This window comes from Solea senegalensis, linkage group LG6 (genome assembly GCF_019176455.1).
Source record: "Solea senegalensis isolate Sse05_10M linkage group LG6, IFAPA_SoseM_1, whole genome shotgun sequence".
In the NCBI taxonomy this organism is placed as follows: Eukaryota; Metazoa; Chordata; class Actinopteri; order Pleuronectiformes; family Soleidae; genus Solea; species Solea senegalensis.
Genome location: NC_058026.1, coordinates 23,740,846 through 23,760,319, shown reverse-complemented (window position 1 = coordinate 23,760,319; position 19,474 = coordinate 23,740,846). Strand labels below are relative to the sequence as shown.

General features: G+C 43.7%; 1 protein-coding gene across 9 annotated transcripts in view; it reads left to right on the top strand.

The window, feature by feature from the left end:
• Positions 1 to 19,474, top strand: part of lrba (LPS responsive beige-like anchor protein) — a 162,133-nt gene that overhangs the window by 40,169 nt on the left and 102,490 nt on the right. For 8 of the 9 annotated variants that reach the window (XR_006360576.1, XM_044028272.1, XM_044028271.1 and 5 more), the window contains exons 22-33: positions 2,186 to 3,595; positions 4,296 to 4,492; positions 4,746 to 4,899; positions 5,378 to 5,558; positions 7,290 to 7,423; positions 7,961 to 8,068; positions 8,208 to 8,349; positions 8,589 to 8,937; positions 13,668 to 13,837; positions 15,021 to 15,105; positions 15,443 to 15,576; positions 16,324 to 16,385. Coding sequence is in view for 8 of the 9 variants with exons in the window: in XM_044028272.1 (XP_043884207.1) it covers positions 2,186 to 3,595; positions 4,296 to 4,492; positions 4,746 to 4,899; positions 5,378 to 5,558; positions 7,290 to 7,423; positions 7,961 to 8,068; positions 8,208 to 8,349; positions 8,589 to 8,937; positions 13,668 to 13,837; positions 15,021 to 15,105; positions 15,443 to 15,576; positions 16,324 to 16,385 (3,126 nt within the window). In the remaining variant the exon portion in view is untranslated. The remainder of the gene's footprint in view (positions 1 to 2,185; positions 3,596 to 4,295; positions 4,493 to 4,745; positions 4,900 to 5,377; positions 5,559 to 7,289; positions 7,424 to 7,960; positions 8,069 to 8,207; positions 8,350 to 8,588; positions 8,938 to 13,667; positions 13,838 to 15,020; positions 15,106 to 15,442; positions 15,577 to 16,323; positions 16,386 to 19,474) is intronic. The other variant, XM_044028266.1, reaches the window with a different exon arrangement.

Genomic DNA, 19,474 nt, shown 5'->3' with positions numbered 1-19,474 from the left:
ATATATATATATATATATATATATATACATATACATATACATATAATATAACAAGCTGAGACGACTGCAATGTATTTTTGTTTATGATGCCCCCCCAAAGCATTTCAAATCTTTTGTATGATCTGGCTATGCTGTACCCAGTTAATACCATGTTACCTGTCACATTAGAAAAGCCCACTGTGTTTTTGTACATTACCATAACATTTTTCCATACCCTGCTGAAGCAAGTCTGAGTCACAGAGTAGAATGAAATTAGATTAGATCAGCACTGATGTCTAAGCCACCCAAGGCAGTTTCTATATATTGTAGCAAGGCTAAATGCTTTAAAAAAAACCAAAAAAACCCACAGAGACATATTCTACCTCTGTCTAATGGTAACTGGATCTGTTGCAGAGCCGCATTTAAGGCCAACATACATCATCTTAATGTACAGACTGCATCCTGAATCTATGACGTTATGCGCCGCACCGCTCGCTTGCATAATTTCCATAGCAGTGCTCTCTGAATGCTGCCTTTTTAATTGTTAAAAATGCTAAATGTCAAATTAAGCTAAAACAAATGGGGTAGAAGGTCTTGCTGTGTGATCACTGGGGAAAGAGGGAGGAAGAGGGAGAGCGAGACGGACTACTGGTGCATTTAGAACAGGCTGTACCCTCAGAAAAAAAAAAAAGCTATGGATTACCAATCACTGCTTCCCACTACAGAAGATTAATGAGCACCCGTGTAGCAGGCTAATTTAGAACAATAACGCCTAATTAATTACAAATAATCAGCGTATTTCTCTCCCTTTCCTTTCCTCCACTCTCAATGACTCACTTTCTTCTTCATCCTCCTTTTGCAATCTTTTTTATTTCTTCCTTTTGGTCTCTGGCTTCTCTGATTGTCTTTGTTTCTTTCACTCCTTCTGTCCAAATAGCCTCTGGTGAAAAAGCAGCAAAGTGGGTCTAGTCGCCCCCCCGCCCCCCACCTCACTCCTTCTAACCACCAGCCCATCTTTGACTTTCTGTCCTCCGAGCCCCGTGATTAATGCAGGGTCTTAAATTAGGCGTGGGAGGATTTGCCAATGCTGGACACGCACTCAGCACAGCGAGCAGACACGCGCTAATAGTATCTACTACTAATCTATGACTGCTTACATGGATGGGCTCTTCCTCAAATGCCACTGCAGAGCATTGTTGTTATAGACAAGCAGTCTAGTCAACCCATATCAGATGGTAAGAAGACTGAACGCGGTTAATAGGCTGTAGGCAGCTGCACACAAGAGAGAGGAGAGGTTTTAAATGTTGCACCGTTAGTCACTAATTGTCCCCGCGGTTTTATATACAGTAATGAGCTCACGACTAAATGGCGTCCGGAGAATATCTAGGTTCTCTAAAGTGGAATCAGTGTTTATGGTAAAATACATGCCAACACCAGCTGGGATTTTGTGTAGATTATTGCACAAATGAGTTGTTAATGTAATGGGTAATACCAGTTTAGCACAAGATTTGCATCATATTTGTGTAACTTTAGCTACTGTATGTATAAGTTGTAACAGAAGTGTAATCCTTGGGTCGTACATTATACTGGCAGAACTTGCATACGTATGTTTACATAAGTGTATAATCAGTTTAAGATTAAAATAGTTTGGTTTCATCTCAAACCTTAGAGATGAACTTTACAGACGCCGCCATCTTACGCTGCAGTTTGTCTACAGCAGCCCGAACAGAAAAACCAGCCATTGTCTTGTTTTTCTTTTCTTACTACGCAAATGAAGAATGACATCCTTTCTGGAAGTGAAGGTCACCGTAGTTCACTGATGCACTTCGGAAAGGGAGGGGGGGAGGGTGGAGGAGCACTCTGTTTCTTATAATCTGAACTGGGAGATTGCTGTTTTACAGCAGTGACCATATAAGGCATATAAACCATACAAAATGTTCTAAAAATGCATTAGTATTAAATTATATTTATTATATTGTAACTAAAAATCAACTTATAAACTGTAAGTGCATAGTAGTATAGATATTCTCAGGGCTGTAGTGTTGACCTGCCAGACTATTTATATCATCATCACCTGTTTTCTCAAATCTTAGCAAATATGTTGCTCAATAAAATGTCTTCATTTGAAATGATAGTCAAAATGGTGATATTTATATGGTGTCATGATGTTTCACACAGTTGAACATGTAATCTTGTGTGGTTGCAGGTGACCTTCGAGCAGCACAAGGAGAATCTGTCTCGCATGTTCAGTCAGTACCAGCGACACGATTCTGCAGGCTCTCCCAACGCGATCCGAACCGTCTCTGGTGTGAGCCAAAGCTCTGAGACCATGGATTGTGTTAATGGGTCATCTGCAGAGGAGGCGGCCCCTTCCACTGTCATTGAGCTCCGAGTGGACGAACTGTCCCTGACATCTCCTGAGTCGGCGTCCAGTCCTACCGTCACCCCTAGTCAACTGGAGACTGTCGATCAAAGGGGACACGCAGCCATCACTGTGTCCAACATCCTGGCAAGGTCTGAGGACGATGAGAAGAAATTGTGTCAAGGGTCTTCCAGAGACGGCTCAGGCGATGGACATGAGACAGAAGTAACCACAACACAAGCAGATACAGAAACACAGAGCGAAGAGACGGATAAACAGGAAGCTGTGACCGTGTCCTCCGCTGATGACGATGATGGTCCGCAAACATCTGCCACTGACTCGTCTGAAACAGTGGACTCAAAAGCAGTGGAGGTTGTCGGAGACTCCTGTACTCCACCTGCAAGTGGCGATGCACAAACACCAGCAGATGATGAGAAACGTGAGAGTGAACACAACAAAGGTGAGTCATCAAACTCCATGACAGAAGACTCTTTAAATGAAGGAGATGCAGAACCAGCAGTGGTTTCAAAACCAGATGTTGAGACTGATCAAATGCCTCCCAAGACCGAAGCCTGTCAAGAGAATCGCGGGCTGGGCGGAGCTTCCATCCACAATGAAGACCTGGTGGACATGTCATCTGTTAGTGACCAGACCCACCCGAGTGATGTTGACGGAAGCCAAGAGGAGTCCTCTTTTACGTCTGCTGCTGCTGGAGAGGAAGGCCAAGTATTAAAGGAGGACGTCGAGAAACACGCAGATGATGAAGGTAACAAAAGCGATCAGGATGGAAAGGAGCTTAAAACAAGTGACGAAAAAGACGAGAACATCACAAAAGACGGAGAGAGTGAAGCCTCCAAGTTGGAGCAAACGTCTCCAGTAGAAACATCTGAACAAAGTGTGACAGAAGCATCCAAAGAAAAAGTTGAAGATGATCAGTCTTCTACCATCGAGGAAACCGTTACTTCAGATCAGCAGCCCACCACAGACACCACAGACACCACATTACCATCTGTAGACGCTGCAGAGGGAACAGACTCAACCTCAGCTCGTCAGCCTTCGGAGACCATTGGCACCACTGGAGAGGAAACCTTGGCCACTGCTCCAGAAAGCAGCACCACTGTCTCCAGCTCTGACACTCAAAAGAAACCAGACTCTGTCAGTAAGACCAAAGAGATTAAAATCGCCAGACTGGATGTGTCTAATGTGGCCTTAGACACCGAGAGACTTGAACTGAAGGGCACCACTCCAACAACAGTATGTATCAGTGTTTATGAATTCTCTCTGTGAAGGTTCTCTGTTATCTATGTCATTTAGCATAGATATAGGCAGCTACAATTCTCCACCAAGTCCACTTGCCTGTTTCTGCACGCTTTTGAGATTATCATACTTCAGAATGCCATGGACACATTTAAATACAGTTACGTCCCCATAAATTCCAGGGGATGATGACTCACAAGCATTCCCTTTCTCCACCTGAAAGCCACCATTGTATCTGCACATTATATTATAAGTGTTGGGTCAACTACGTTACCAAGAGACACAGTGTGTTCCTGTGTAACAAATCTGGTTAACGCCTCTTATACCAGGTCCACTAACACTATCTGTGTCATTACCTCCGATTCCCTTTTAAAATTGTTCTTTTAAAATCTTTTACATTTGTGTTTTAATTCTGTTTCTCAAATTGGACACTCTAAATTGGCGTTAGGTGTGAAAGTGGGAGGTTGTTGTGTCCCTGTGATGGACTGGCGACCTGTCCAGTGTGTACCCCGCCTTTCGCTCTATGTCAGCTGAGGTTGGCACAGCTCCACCCCTCATGTGGAAGATAAAGCGGTAGAGGACGGATGGATGATGTTTCTATGATGGGACTGCAGGTGTTCCAATGTTCCAAACCCTGCTACTGCCTTCCCACAGGTCTACCTTATGTTAATGGTGTTTTGCTGGTGCCTCTCTGTAGGAAATGAGCCAAGGCCAGTCAGCAGCAGCAGCAGCAGCAGCAGGAAGTTCTTCAGGTCAGCCAACCAGAGAGGGCAGCACCTCGGCTCCGCGCTCCACCATGTTTCGTATCCCAGAGTTCCGATGGTCCCACATGCATCAACGCCTCCTCACTGACCTGTTGTTCTCTATCGAGACAGACGTCCAGATGTGGAGGAGGTGAGGAAACGCTCATCTGCAGACAATGAGATAATGGGTTAAATGTATCAGTGTATCTCTGTTGATGCCTTTAGACAAATACATATAATAAAATGTTTGTTTACAGGTAGAGATTGTGGGTTAGTAGTGGTTGTTGTTATTATTACAGCGAATAAGAGCACAGTTTTATCTGTAGGCTTCTATTTCAAATATGTTCCATTCTACTTTGTGTGTCATTAACAAAGCCATCTTTTTCATGCCGCTTTCTTCTCAGTCACTCCACAAAGACAATTCTGGACTTTGTGAACAGCAGCGAGAACGTCGTGTTTGTCCACAACAGCATACACCTCATCTCTCAGGTGGTGGACAACCTCATCATGGCTTGTGGAGGCATTTTGCCTCTGCTGTCTGCTGCCACCTCCTCCTCTGTGAGTCCTCCAACCTGTGTGTTTGTGTCTGGTGTAGCGTACGGTGCGCGGACTAAACAGATTTTAAGACAACCGTGTGGCGTTGGTAGAAGTTTGTGCTCCCTGACTTCTTTCTCTGTTGCTGTGTAATGATTTAGCTGATCGCTCCAGTCACAGGAAGTTATCCATCCACATTGACCTTTCTCAATCGCATTAGACTACAGTTAGGTGCAGCCTAACATTGTTAGTTTGTTTTTGTTTCGTCTGACCTCGCCGACTGTGCCTCTCCTACATGAATCTTTGCTTTTGCCATTGACCGGATCAGTTCACTGTGTTCTTTTCACCAACTGTAAAATTAAAGTATGACCTTTGTTCGCTTTTATTTATTTATTTATTTTAAAAAATCGTCTGAAATCGTCTCACTGATGTTATACTTTATAACTTTACCTTTTCACTTATTCATTTGTTTCCATGTAATCCTTCCTCTTTCTATTCCCAGCATGAACTGGAGAACATTGAGCCATCCCAGGGTCTGACAGTGGAGGCCTCAGTCACCTTCTTACAGCGCCTCATCAACCTGGTGGATGTTCTCATCTTTGCAAGCTCCCTCAACTTCACAGAGATCGAGGCAGAGAAAAACATGTCGTCGGGAGGCATCCTCCGACAGTGTCTGCGTCTTGGTGAGCACTTTTTTCCCGGAATATCAAGTTTTTAGAACAAGATGATTTGTTTCTTAAAAGAGAAGTGTGTGATATGACTTCTAATGGCTCTTGTTTTATTTGGCCTCTCCTTATTTCTTACATTTTTAATTAGCCTTTTATCTCGCGCATCATTTCTCTTTGTTTGTCTACAAACTTGCTGGGTTTTCAGCCGTTTCCACTCATCTTTTTTCTTTTATCGCCTCATTTTACTAAGCCCTCTGTCCTCCCCTCTTCATCGATCCACCTCATATCAGTTGGCGGTAGCCTCGCGTGTTAGCACCAGTCATGGCTCCCTGTGGCCTTTTTGACCCTCCCTTCTGTATTGTCTCTTTCTTCTCTGCTTTCGTCTTCCTTTCACCGTCTTCATCTGCTCTCCTCTTTCACTCTGCTAGTATCAGCACTCTCTTATCTTGTTATTATAACCCCACTACATGGCAGCACTCTAAAATGGCTGCTATCATGATGTAGTGAGTTCTCCATAATGGCCTTGGCTGTACTGTACTGCGTCGTAGCCCGGGGCCTTTTCGCTGCCTTCTGTTCCGGGCTATTAAAGTTTCCTCTGACGGCATCAAAAGCCAACACGTGCTGGCTGAATAAAAGATAATGAAATTCTTGCATTATTCATTTTCTATGGTGAATCTTTTCGACAAATACATACAAACACAGTACACACACACACACACAGCTGTTCTTTTAAGGATCCTCATTGACTTCCATTCTGACCAAAATATTAACCCTAACCTTAACCAGAACAAATGAATGCTTCACCTTTACACTGATTTAAATCATTTCTTGATTCGTGGTGCACATTCAGGTATATGGTGTTGCGTTTAGATTCTCATTACAGTGAAGGTTACATACAAACAGGCTGTCAGAGTGGAAACATGTTATACAAAGAGCTTCTCTTCTTTTCTCAGACTATTATCCCGTTACCTACGCTGCTCTAGGCTTTCGCAGGAAAGCGATGCCATCGTCCTACAGGTCCTGCTTTAGAAAGCAGTCGTTATGAAATGAATATTTGATGAGGTATGCGCTCCCCATTGCTGGCACCTAATCTGATTTTGGGAGACTGTAACAAGGTTTTAGCGTCTCCACCCCTCCCTCTGTCCTCTTTTTTTTCTTTTTTTTTTATAAATGGCTGTATGAAAGAGTAGTCCTAATGGAAAAAGTGAGCCCATTTCCAGGCAGAATAATTCCCTTCTTCGTAATCTAAATGGCTCAGAGTTAACATTTGTCAGTTGTCAAGTATAGAACAGTAGGGGGTGGGAGGGGCTCCAGCAGCAGAGCACTCCATTAGATTACAAATGGTAAGTGTGCTAGTTTTGAACCCACCGATACTTTGTCGTAACACAAGATATTTTTTTTTTGCTGTGAAGGACGTATCTTGCTGCCTACTCAGCATGTGCACACTGTAACAGTGTCATTTGTTATAGGAGCTGCACAGTGGATGTGATTCAAGAGCACACCCTTGCACTATGACCTTGGGAGGAGAGGTGGAGCAGAGAAGAGTGAATGATGCTGCCAGAGTTGGCCAGAGCACTGACCTTGTTGTGGCCCCACTTTTTCAGCTTTATCTCTCTCAGCTTCTCCCGTTGCGGTCTCTCAGTTTATGAGCGGGGTTTTCTATAATCCGTTTAGATATTTCTCTGAAAGGGACTTACTTTATGTGTATTGTGCCTGAATGTCTGCTCTGCTGTCCCCCTTTTCCAGTGTGTGCAATGGCAGTGAGAAACTGTCTGGAGTGTCAGCAAGCCCTATGTAAGCACGGCTCGGAATGCACAGCGCGCAACTACGCAGCCGCGCCCAGCGCTGCGATTGGAACGTCCAAGTCTGTGTCTGCGCAGGCAAGTAATCCAGATTATGTCATCACTTCATTACCAAGTACAACTGCAGCGCTTCCTCACAATGCAAAAAAAAATCTCAGTAATCTCCTCTCACTCCTCTTAACTCTCAGAGTTTTTTTTAATCGTAAAGCAGGAGGAGCCTTGTCCTTTGGACTGCTCTCCAACAACCACCAAGTACTATTGCATTAACTCATAACTTCTTATATTACCGCAGTGGCCGCTATTTGTTACACCAGAGCAGTTTTGTGTCATTGGCCCTTTTGATTTGATACAGTGACTTCCAGTAAAGAAATGTTGTTCTTCCCTGAACTGGGTGTTAAAGCTCATATATAATGCAGTGGCTCTATAGAAAAGCCATTATGTTAAGGACATGATCCCAGGAGGGACAGCTTCCCTAAGCTGTGAAACCTTAACCTACTCCATGTACTGTAGTGCACATGGATTAGTAAACATCCTGATTGGTATATAGCGGTGCTCGTGGACTTCACTGGACAATAACATGTGGTAATGGTTTTATTTTGTCCCGCATAAATGCAGAGTCCCGTCGACGCAGTGACAGGTGGAATGTCTCCAGTCCGAGACCTGGACCGACTGCTGCAGGACATGGACATCAACCGCCTTAGGGCTGTCGTCTTCAGAGATATTGTGAGAGTCCCATCGACCACATTTCAAGCGTCGTATACACACATAACTGAAAATGCATAGCCACCATGACACGACTCCACCGTCACCGCTTTCACACATAATCGCCGACAGGTCATTTAGTGTGTGTCGTTTGTTCCAGGAGGACAGTAAGCAGGCGCAGTTTCTGGCTCTTGCCGTCGTGTACTTCATCTCGGTCCTCATGGTGTCCAAGTACCGTGACATCCTGGAGCCGCACAATGATAAGAAACACCCTCAGCGCTCCCAGTCTTCCAGGAGCACAGGTAAACAACAGCTCCAAGGAAATATTTATGTGTGTTGACATGCAGCAGTTTCTAAGCATTTTTGGGTTTTATTTAAATAATTCTAACAGAATGATATTATATTAAAAAAGTCCCTCAGGAAACAATATAACATTGTTTTTTTTGTGATTTATATTATTTTTGTATTGTTTGTTATTTTTTCTTTTTCTTTGTAGACTTATTGCTTATATTTTTTGAATTTATCACGCGTGTCTTCTTAGACAACATCGCCACTGCCGGTGGACTGGAAGTGGAAAACGGCGTCTCTCTCCGGCGGTATGACTCCGGCATCGGCGACGACCACACCTCGACCGCGGCGAGCGAGGCAGAGCTGTCGTCGTCCAGCGCGACGCATGGCCCGGACGCCATCTCGGAGGCCCTGTCCACGCTGTCGTCTGAGGTCAGACCCGCGCTGCCCTCTGATTCAAAGGGCAAGAATGTGAAGGACATTCTGCGCAGCCTCGTGAGTGCTCCGGGTGATGACATCCTGGTGGACCCAAGTCTGCTGCCGCCTGCGTTCCTAGGCAGCGTGGACGACGCGGCCCGAGAACAGTCCATTTCCTTTGATAGGTGAGGGCACAAGTTCAGACATGGCTTGACACACACGCACATGAACTGTTTCGCTAATAATCCTAAACTATAAAATAATGGTAATTTCTGCCGTACGTGTCCGTAAGCCTTTGCTGACAGCTACACTTTCTGATGAGCCTGAATATTGAAGTGAACCTTAAACATCCCAGTTTCACATCATCTATTACAACATACATGCTGGGTGATTAAGCGTGGTATCTTCAGAGGCTTTCATCTCCACTTCTTTTCCTCCTGAGATTCTTTGTAGGGATGTAGAGTTTTTTTTTTTTTCCCCACCATGTCAGATATTTAACAACTGTCCTTTTCGTCTCTTCTGCTCCTCATCTGTGCCTGTCTAACATTAGGAGAGGGATATCCCTCTTCTCTCTGGCATAAAAGCTGTGTAATGTGCATTTGGAGGTGCGGGGGTGAACAGTCAGGACTAAGGCTTTAAAAGCAGAGTGGGATACTGAAGTCACAGACGGGCCCAGGTGATCACCGGTCTGGTTTGCATTTGCAGCGTTAATTCTGAGACAGACATTCTCATTCACAACGGGCAGATGAAGAGGGAGTGGGGGGGGGGCGGGAAAGAGTGAGAGGAAGGGAGAGGGATGGGAGAAGGGGAGAGAAAGACGTCTCCATAGGGGTGATGTCAAGTCAAGGTTCTCATGTACTGAAGAAACATTTCTCTGTTTCTTTTTGCTCTTTCTCACACACACACGCACTGTGTGGGAATTCCACAGCATCTCTGTGATCGCATGTCTTTATCTGAGGAATGCTTTGTCAGGTCTCAGAGCGCTCCTCATATCAGGGGGATTAGACTGGCTCCTGTCCGCTGAGCACACTCAGTAGGAAGAGAGGACGTCAGGAGAGCTGGAGAACATAGACTAACAGCTTGCTCGCTGCCTATGGGAGCGTTTTTCATGGAGCAAACTTTTACCCCGGCTGAAAGAAAGCTACTCCCACAATGTTCACACAAGCGCACCTTATTGCATTGCAGCTCACTTTTCATTTTAATAGTTTAATGATCCAAGCCGCAGTGTTTTTAATGTTTTTAGACAACAGTGGAGTTTTATGGCACAAACAAAATAAGTTGCAGTATTAAAACACTTTGTTTGATAACAATATGAAAATGTAGAATATCCATGAGCCCATAGCGACAGTGATTCAAAATTGATCCTTCCATCCATATCATTCACTGGCTCTGAGCCTATATTTATTTTCTTATCTCCTGAGTTTACAACTCTTTATCAGCTGCCTCTGGTCCTTGCCCTCACCAGTCCTACCTACCACACATAACGCTGGGCTTTAACGGTGTTTATTATCTTGCTGTAATGACTCTATCACTGACAGCATCTGCTACTCACCAGTAAGTCTCCCAGTGATACCGTGACATTCTGCACTGACATCTCCTGCCAAAACATGGCAACTTTCTGCCTACCCAACGGACTGAATTTATGAGACCAATGCGTGAAGAAAGCAGGGCTCTGCCTCAGATAAAAACTAGTGGTGGTGGGTCAGAGGGTGTATTATCCCCCTCTGATTTATTTACTAGTGGAGACCTGCTGGATTTCTCCCATCCATTTCTCAGCCATGCCCCTGTTATGACAGCCAGTCTGCAAATATTTGCTGACACTAACCAGAACTAAACAGTGTCATTGTACAAGTCAGTGATTTAGGCTGCGTGGTGCAGCAGAATATGTGAGTGTTAGACACTGGGATATACATGGTGTAGTTGTTTGCATTCCTGGCCGCAGAGTCTGCATATGCGTGTGAGAGTTGATGTAAAGATGAGTAGCGTTGGTGGTGAAGTGTTGTTAATGTACTGCTTAGGGAGCGAGTGTAAGCACGTGGAACACAAACACGACCTAACAATGAAGAGAGAGCTCCCTTTTTATTTTCACTTCACAAATGGTGTGAGCCTATGTATGTGTGCCGTAGACTTCAAAATGTCATTTAAATGAAAGTTATAAGTATGCAACAGACCTGATGGCAGTTTGAAACGCACAATGACACAAATACTTTAAACACATATTCAAACTTGACCTCAGAAAGGTTAGTTTTACTTTTTTTTTGTTAATCAATTATTTACATATACACTTGTTACACTAAATTAATCGACAACTGTTTTGATAATCGATTAATCGGTTTGAAGCTTTTTTCATGATTAAAACAAGATTTCTGACTGTTTAAGCTTCTTAAATATGAATATTTTCTTCATTCCTTTGCTCTGGATAACAAAGAAATCATTAAAAGTCAATCATTTTGGTTTGTGGACAAAACAAGACATTTGAGAACATCATCATGTCCAGGTTTAACAAACACCGATCAAAATTTTTTAAGGTTTTCTGATATTTTATGGACCAAACGATTAATCGAGAAAATAATCAACAGATTAATCGATTATGAAAATAATCGTTAGTTGCAGAAAAACAAAAACCTCCACTTTTCTGCAACTTGAGTAAAATATGACTCTTCTCATGCTACCATCATCATCCTATCACAGCTCGACTAAGTGTCAGAGAGTCAATATTGAAAGTGTCACGTGGTCACTGAACAACATTTTTCTAAGCGTTTAACATGCGTGTGCTTGGGTTGTCTCCGAGGTCAACACTCTAGAGAAATGTACAGTATTTTTTTTTACACACAGACACGCGCTCACTCATTCTTACACTTGTTTTACCTGAAATAGCAGAGATTACTGGAATCACAGTGCTTACTGCACTTATCCATCGCAGGTTAAAGCCCTTAAATAATTCAGCCTCAGCCTTGGCAAACACACCCACACACCAAATGCATGCACTGCCCTGAGCTCCTGTTTGTGGGGCGAGTGGGGCCGCTGACGGCTGATTAATCGACTGGGGCGGCCCACTCATGATAAGTGTGGCTAATGACCTCCTGAATAATTCACTGGCCTTTGCTGTTGAACAGATGGAAGGCCAAGCGCATTCACAGATATATTCACTGGCAGACTCGCACAGGCTTGTGCACTCATTTTTATTTGTGCACTCGTGTGCATGTATTCAAAGACATTTTGACACACTCCTGCACACACACACACACACTCCCACACAGCAGGGGTCCTCTGTATTTCTCCTGCTGTTGACACCTGGGGTGTTTCACGTCGGCGCCGCCCTGTTTCTCTGATATCACCATCCAGACTCCTCACTATCTAAACAGAAAAAAACAACTCACCAGATACTTGAATCTCCAACTTTGATCAAAACTGATATTCATTCTACCTTTTTTTTTATATGCATCATTCTGGACCTTCTCACTGTGTGTATGTATTTAAAACACAACTATCTCGCTGCTGGAATTTATACGCAGCTCTGTTGTTCTCATATCATAGATCACTTGATTCAAAGGTCAGCTGTCAGGGTTTAACATTCTCAGTAACTTTTAATAGATCTGATCAGCTGCCTTAAATCAACGGAAAACAGCCTTTGATACCGCAGCCAGTTCTCTGTCTGCACCGCAGGGAACCAGACTCTCTCTCTCTCTCATCTTGTGTGCATATAAAAGCATACATACTCTGGGGAGCATGCAAGTGCTGTATGTGGCCTTGTGTGTTTAACTGTTTTCATCCATCCGTCCCTTTTTTTTTTTTTGTCTCTATATTCAAATGATGTGCATTTGATGCATTCTTGCATATCTTGGTAAACCTGGTTTGGTTTGTGTGTCTGAGAGTGAGCAGTAGCCAGTGATTAGACGCCGCGTCCCTTATGTCAGCACTGACAAGCAGGGCCAGACTTGCTTTGATATGGCCAGTGGTCTGTCAGAGCCCTGGTCCAAACTGACAGCTTATCTGCATGCTGCTTTCCTCCCAACTGCTGTTTGCCGGGTAAGACTTGAACTCTGCCCAGTTTTATCAAATCACGACGTGAAACACTTCCTAATACTTAACAGGCACAAGATGGTAACGTTGTCCCTCTATCCTCATAACCATGTGGGGTTTTTGTTATAGAAAGCTTTGATCTGTATTATTATTATTGTTCTTGTGCATTTATTTCACAGCCCTACTACACTTTATAGTTGATTAGTTTCATTATAGATTTGTATAAATAAGGCTTCTTTTGAGTGTCCAAAAAAGCGCTATATAAGTATGATGTATTATTATTATTATTATTATTTATAATTGTGATAATAGTAAGTTGCATGTGAGCTTGTGCTGCATATCAAACCACAACACCTTGTGAGTTGATCACCAGAAGCACAGTTAAAAAAGGAAAATCAAATATTTGTCTTTTTCTTTTGTAGAAATTGTTCCTTGATTAGAAAGTAAGAAATTAGGAAACCTTTAATTTGAGAAAGTATTTAATGTCTGCAAAGTTAATTATTCTGAATTAAACAGAATAATATCCCATCAGCTGCGATAAATTACCAATATTAGCCCGATTTAGAAGGATTGCATTCAAGTAGAAGATACTACTGCAGATGGTTTACTGCTCTTAATTTAATCACACACTTGTGGTAACTATGACAACACATTAACTGTTATTATGACTGACTCCTGCAAGGTATATTTTCTACAAAGCCTTTAAAACTGAGAGAGTCTCTGGACTTAAAGCAATACCCCAGTGTGTTTAATGCGTTTTGTGTCAAAAAAAAAACGAAGAAGTGACTGTAATGACTCTTCCAGTCTACCGGGCCAATATCTTATGCATTTTCCGACAGTCCTTGTCTCAGGATTACAATTAAATCAATAACTTGTCTTGTCTCTCCTCCAGAAGTGTCATCGTTGCACCTAAGAAAGCAGGCATGGCGTCATTGCCGAGCATGTCCACTCCCGTCCCAGCAGTGACTGCTGCCTCTGTGTCCGCTGGGACACCTATGGACAGCGTCGCTGTGGTGTCTTCTGGTGACGCCTCCGAGAGCATCTCTGCTGAAGCTGCAGCTTGTGAGTGAACACACACACACACGTGCACATATGATATATCATTTTTATTTATAGAATAAATGTATCTTAAAAGATAGACCTTTTAAATATAAATTAAATGTTAAACATTAAATAAGGTTTTTGTCTTCTTTCTGCATGTGTCACTGTAAACGAGTGATGAAAAGAAGTGACGTGATGGGTTTGTGGTTTTTAGGAGAGCTTGCATTTATTGTAAAATCAGGTGTGCGTGCATGTGCATGAATGTGAATAGTAACTGTACAGCTGTGTGCATCAGTTGTTTGGTGTCAGTGAGCAGTGATGAGTAAATACGTTCTCTGAGTGCGTGTGTGCTTTAGTGGGGCAGTGGGAGGACTAATGGGGCCGTTCGTTTACTCCTTTCTGTTTGAAGGAGCTACTTAAGCTCGAGAGGGACACACTCACCAGGCCCACATGGCACTGTTTAACACCTTACATGCACACACTCACGCACACACACATTCCAGCCGACATTACACTGTCTGTCATTCCCGAAGAGTTATCCCTGCTCGGAGACTGTCCTGGCTGGAAAAACAAGCCCGCTGAAACACTGGAGGTATCCCCCACTCCATATTCAACTGGGCATTAGCTTATTTATGAGCCACAAGGAAGTGAATTTACTGCCAGATCAATCAAACATGGACTTTGTACCTCGTATGCCTCTGTCTCCAGAATTAAGTCGTAAAGCACATTTTAGTCGTATAATGAAACAGTCACAAAAACAGCCCACAGGGCTAAATTGGTATGTTGTGACTTAATGAGGAAAAACAATTCAAAAAAAGATTACAGCCAGTTTTAACGTCTCACATTCCAACACAGGTGTAAAACTGGAGTCACATCAACACAAACACAACATTTAAAGATGCTCACACTGAGTACAGTTTGAAGGTTTACATCATGAATGTGTTCCGAGTACATCGTCCACTATCTTACCATTAAATGATACTTCTCCCACTTGGCCTGTTCCACCATAAATCCTCCTGACCTATACATTTGAATGGAGACTATTGTATTATTTCATAAGAGGCACGTTTCCACACAGGTTTATGGTGCTACCATGTACGTATAATAAATTGTGTGCCTGTCTCTCTCTGTGTGTGTGTGTGTGTTGTCCTATTCTTGTCCAACATCCAGACTAATAACAGAGTTCTTTGGTTTCTCCCTGTAGCAGGCGGCCAGGTTCCAGGCAGCTCTAGCCTGCCATCTGTCCCCCCACTCTCCCCTGTGACCCAGAACACAGCCCCCAATATGAGGTGATTCATCTTCTTTTCTCCCTCTCTTCCTCTCCTGTGCTACACACACCCACACACACACGCACACACACACGCACACACACATACGCACACACACGCACGCACACAAAATCACCTATTCATGCACATGAGTGCACAAAACCTTTAAGGATATTTTTGTTGCTTTGTGATTAAACATTTTCCAGATTATATTTATGAATTGACATTTTATTTTCAGTTGCATGCTGCATTGTATTTTATCGTTGCATAATTGATGCAGTGTTGTTTCGTACTATTAATTATGCACAATGTCCATGTGTTTATGTGCTGTTTGGCTTTTTTATTCCCACATTTGTAGTATCTCGGAGCGTTTGGAGCATGCTCTGGAGAAGGCGGCTCCTCTGCTGAGAGAGATTTTTGTGGACTTTGCCCCCTTCCTCTCTCGGACCCTGCTGGGCAGCCACGGACAAGAGCTCCTTATTGAGGGCACAAGTGAGTTCAGCATCACAGAGACACAGTGCAGATACAGGGAAGCCAACCAGGGACTGTAAACCTTTTGGGTGGTACATCTTGCAAATGCTGACATCATTTAAATACAATAACATATCCAGCCTGTTAATCCAATTCTGCGATGAGTGTATGTTGAGCCGAAGCTGGTAGTTGTGCTGAAGGTTTCCAGGGGGCCAGGTCAGAGGCCAGGCCACTAATAGCAGTGTTTGGGATGTCTGCTGCCACCAAACAAAATGGAAAGTTGATTGATAGCTGCAGGGGGGCCTGAAGAGAGGGCAGGGGGAGGTGTGTGTGTGTGCGTGCGTGTGCATGTGCATGCATGTGTGTTTGTCTTCAAGTGCAATGCTGCAGCTGAATGACCAAAGGGCTACTCTGCCTTCTTACCGTCTGTGCCTCTGCTGCAGACTCTGGACACTAGTGGCCCCCCTAACCTCTAAAAGCCTAGGATTCGCCATTAGGGATCAATGGGACATATGCTGGCCATGTCAGGCCTGTAATACAAGGCCCAAATATGTATTAGTTTACAGTAACATCATGTCAGCTCATTAGGCCCATCAATACTATCTGCTCCCTTGCAGATGGCACAACGTTAGATAATCCCTCTCAGTTTGCACACGTGTGTATGTGCATGCACTGATATTCCCCACAAGTTACTAAGAAACCTCATTAAACTTAAAAATAAAGCAAAAGTAAAGTTCATTCTGACTCTGTTTGTTTTTTTGTCTCCAGGCCTGATGTGTATGAAGTCCAGCAGCTCGGTAGTGGAGCTCGTCATGCTTCTGTGTTCACAGGCAAGTCTTGCATCTTTATCTTTTCTTATCCTGGTCCCCCCCACCACCACCACCACCACTCCTGATTTATTGGGCTCACCTTGAGTGCAGTAAATCCACAGCCCAGAGTGGACAGAGAACCATCCAGCATCTTATCTTTCCTCCACACCAGCACGTCTACCTTTTCCTCTCTCAACCCCATCGCTGACTGAGGGCAGGGAAACCGGAGAGAAGGCGTCTTTGGCTGCAAATATTGGTTTGAGGGTCAAGGGTGGCCGACCTGTCCGCATCACCTCTGACCCAAGCGCTGGCCCTTGTGGCCTCGACCAAACTGATGAGAAGGGATAATGTAGATTTGATGGTGCTTTGCATTGATTATCCCTCGCTCCTCTGTTGTCTTGTGGGTGTTTTGTTGCCAAGTTTATTTACCTGCTGTCGGATTCATGAATACTAATTCAGGGATCATAAGCAGGCGTGGGAGGATCAATGATTGAGGACGTCGATAGATCACTCCAGGATGGCAGATTAGCGTTAGGAGTTGCAAAGCTACTGATGGCTGTTAAGTTGCTGCGTGTGAACCTAAATAGAGTGCTTTAGATTTACCTGTAAAAGTATTTTCTATAAAAGGATTATTCACAGTATTCCGTACACACACACACACACACACACACACAGTGACAAGGACAACAGATAATAACCCTCCGTGTCTGTCTGTTTAAAACACCACATGAATTAAACAAAGATATCCAATCATACAAAATCCCTCCTGATTAATGACACACATTCCTCACTAAATGCACTTTATTTTTATTTTATCAGTGTTATTTTCTAAATAAATGGTGCCTTTTCCCTCCACACCATCTCCCCCCCTTTTAACCCTTTGGTTCTCATTATTCACAAAGGTAATACAGGCAGATTGAACATCTGCTTGCATTTCAGTAGGTGTGCGTGGATCTGTGCCGTAGTGGGACACATGGAGGGAGAGCAAGCGCCGCTACGTCCAGAGACGACGGAATAGCACGAGTGTGAAGCTAGATATAAAAACCAAAGGGAGAAGAATGACAGGCTCTAATGCACCTATTTGTCATATCTGTCAGGGTGTTGTTTAATGCTAATCTAATCAAAGGCAGAATCTGGGTGATTGCTCTGCAGCACAGCTCAAGCCTTGCTTCCCCCTTTGGTCCCCAGCCCAAGCTATTTCTTCCTCTCTCTGAGCTTCAAGCCTCCCCACCCAATTGCTACCATACACACACACACACACACTCTGGCTCGCTCAGTGAGAGGACCCGGGATTGGCCAGCGTAGTGTTGATTGCTTCAATAAATCATCCAACCAAATTCTCTCACAGCTAATGCAAATGTAATTTTATTGTTGTGTAAGGGGGAACAGAGATGGGGGTGATACTGTTTCTCACTGGGGAACAGAGGAAACCAGGGACAGACTTTCCTCTGGGCTAAATTACGATGTATAATTATTTGTGTGTTGTTTCTCCTTGTGGGGCAGTGAGAGTGAGCCTGTGCCGTGATTGATGACGTTATTTAGTAAAGTTTGTTGGGCCCTCTGGCACAGGAAGCGCTCAATTCTCTCACAGGAAGTGCCTCTGTGGCCATCTTGTGACGCCTTCAGGACGGCTGGCTAAAGGAAGAAGAGATGATTATGATTGATTTTTTTTTTTTTGTTGTCCCACACCCCTCCATCCCTCCGCCTCCCCCCTCCACACATTCATTGGAGATGTGATACCGTCTCTGTGAAATTTTAATTAATTTCCCAAGCTTTGAGATTGAGTGGAGGCAGGGTGAGGGGTCAGGAGGCAGGGGACTGCAGAGCAGTTTTTAATCAGGGATCTTATGAAAGTTGCATTGGCAGCCACATCAGCTTGGCATTGAGGAGGGGATTGTAAACCGCTGTTTGATAGTGCTTCATTTCTAAACAACGACAACAGTGATCCCAATTAAAGGACCATTTTGATCAGACATTAACTGCTGGGGTGGAATGCTGCCTTGTTCTCCACTCTAATATTGATCCTGAATACACAAAGACAGGATTAATGATCGTAAACTGTTGTTGTGTCTTGAGTGTTGAACCCCAACCCCCCCCAACCCCACCCGGAAAAAAAAATACACAATAAAGTTACTGGATCTAGCACTTGGCTGTCCTCTTGGCATTGTGTTGCGTATTTAAAATGTACCATGTGTTAGGGTCATAACTTTTTATTATTTACATAATTAACTAATCAGCGGAGTAATCCAGTGAATATTTGTTTGAAAAGAAAAAGAAGCTTCACTTAACTATCAACTATCAAAATAAGCCAAAGAAAACAATCATACTGAGCTGAGTTGCTTTTATGTAAAACTCCAATAAGAGTTAACATGAGCATTAAGACGTCATAACTCTTGAGCTTTATAGAATGTGATTCCCTTAAATCTCTTGCATATTACATGAGTATCATAAGACTTCTCCGCTGAACTCCGTCTGCTGAGGGTCTTGGATGTAAAGAGCTGCTCTCCCCTCCATCCCCCCCCCTCCTCCATGCCCCTGATTCACTTTGACAGTTTCACTCTCCCTCTCACACTTGTTTTCTCCCGTCTTTGTCATATTTACGACCAGCCTGTTGTTTCCTGGGTGCACTTCTTGAAATGGCTTCCACCCAAAACATCTGATTAATAAATAATGCGCCAGGACAAGAGAAAGCGCTTTTCCTTGCGCTCGCTATCGTTCGTCCAGAGCTCTGAGAAATCATCTCATCGGATACTGGACAGTCTACGATGAGCAGGGGCCCATAAATCTCCTCAGTAGCTGCATTTGTGTCCTGTAGATCAGCCGTTATTGTCCGGCCCCTCTGTCAGCCCATCCATCCTTCTGCCATTTATCAAAGATGCATCCTGTACGTGGAGTGGATGGAGAGCATTGTGGAGTGTTGGCCGCTGGTTTCTGATGGTCAACACTAGATTGGAGAGTAGCGGGTTCACAACAACCAGAAACTACTTCCTTTTTGCCACGCTATGGGACAGTCCACCTCTGTGATCCTGACTTGTGTAAAGTACATCGCAACAACCTTTGGTCAATGTCCAGAGGTCAAATCCATTTCTGACGGATTGTTTTGAGTGCTA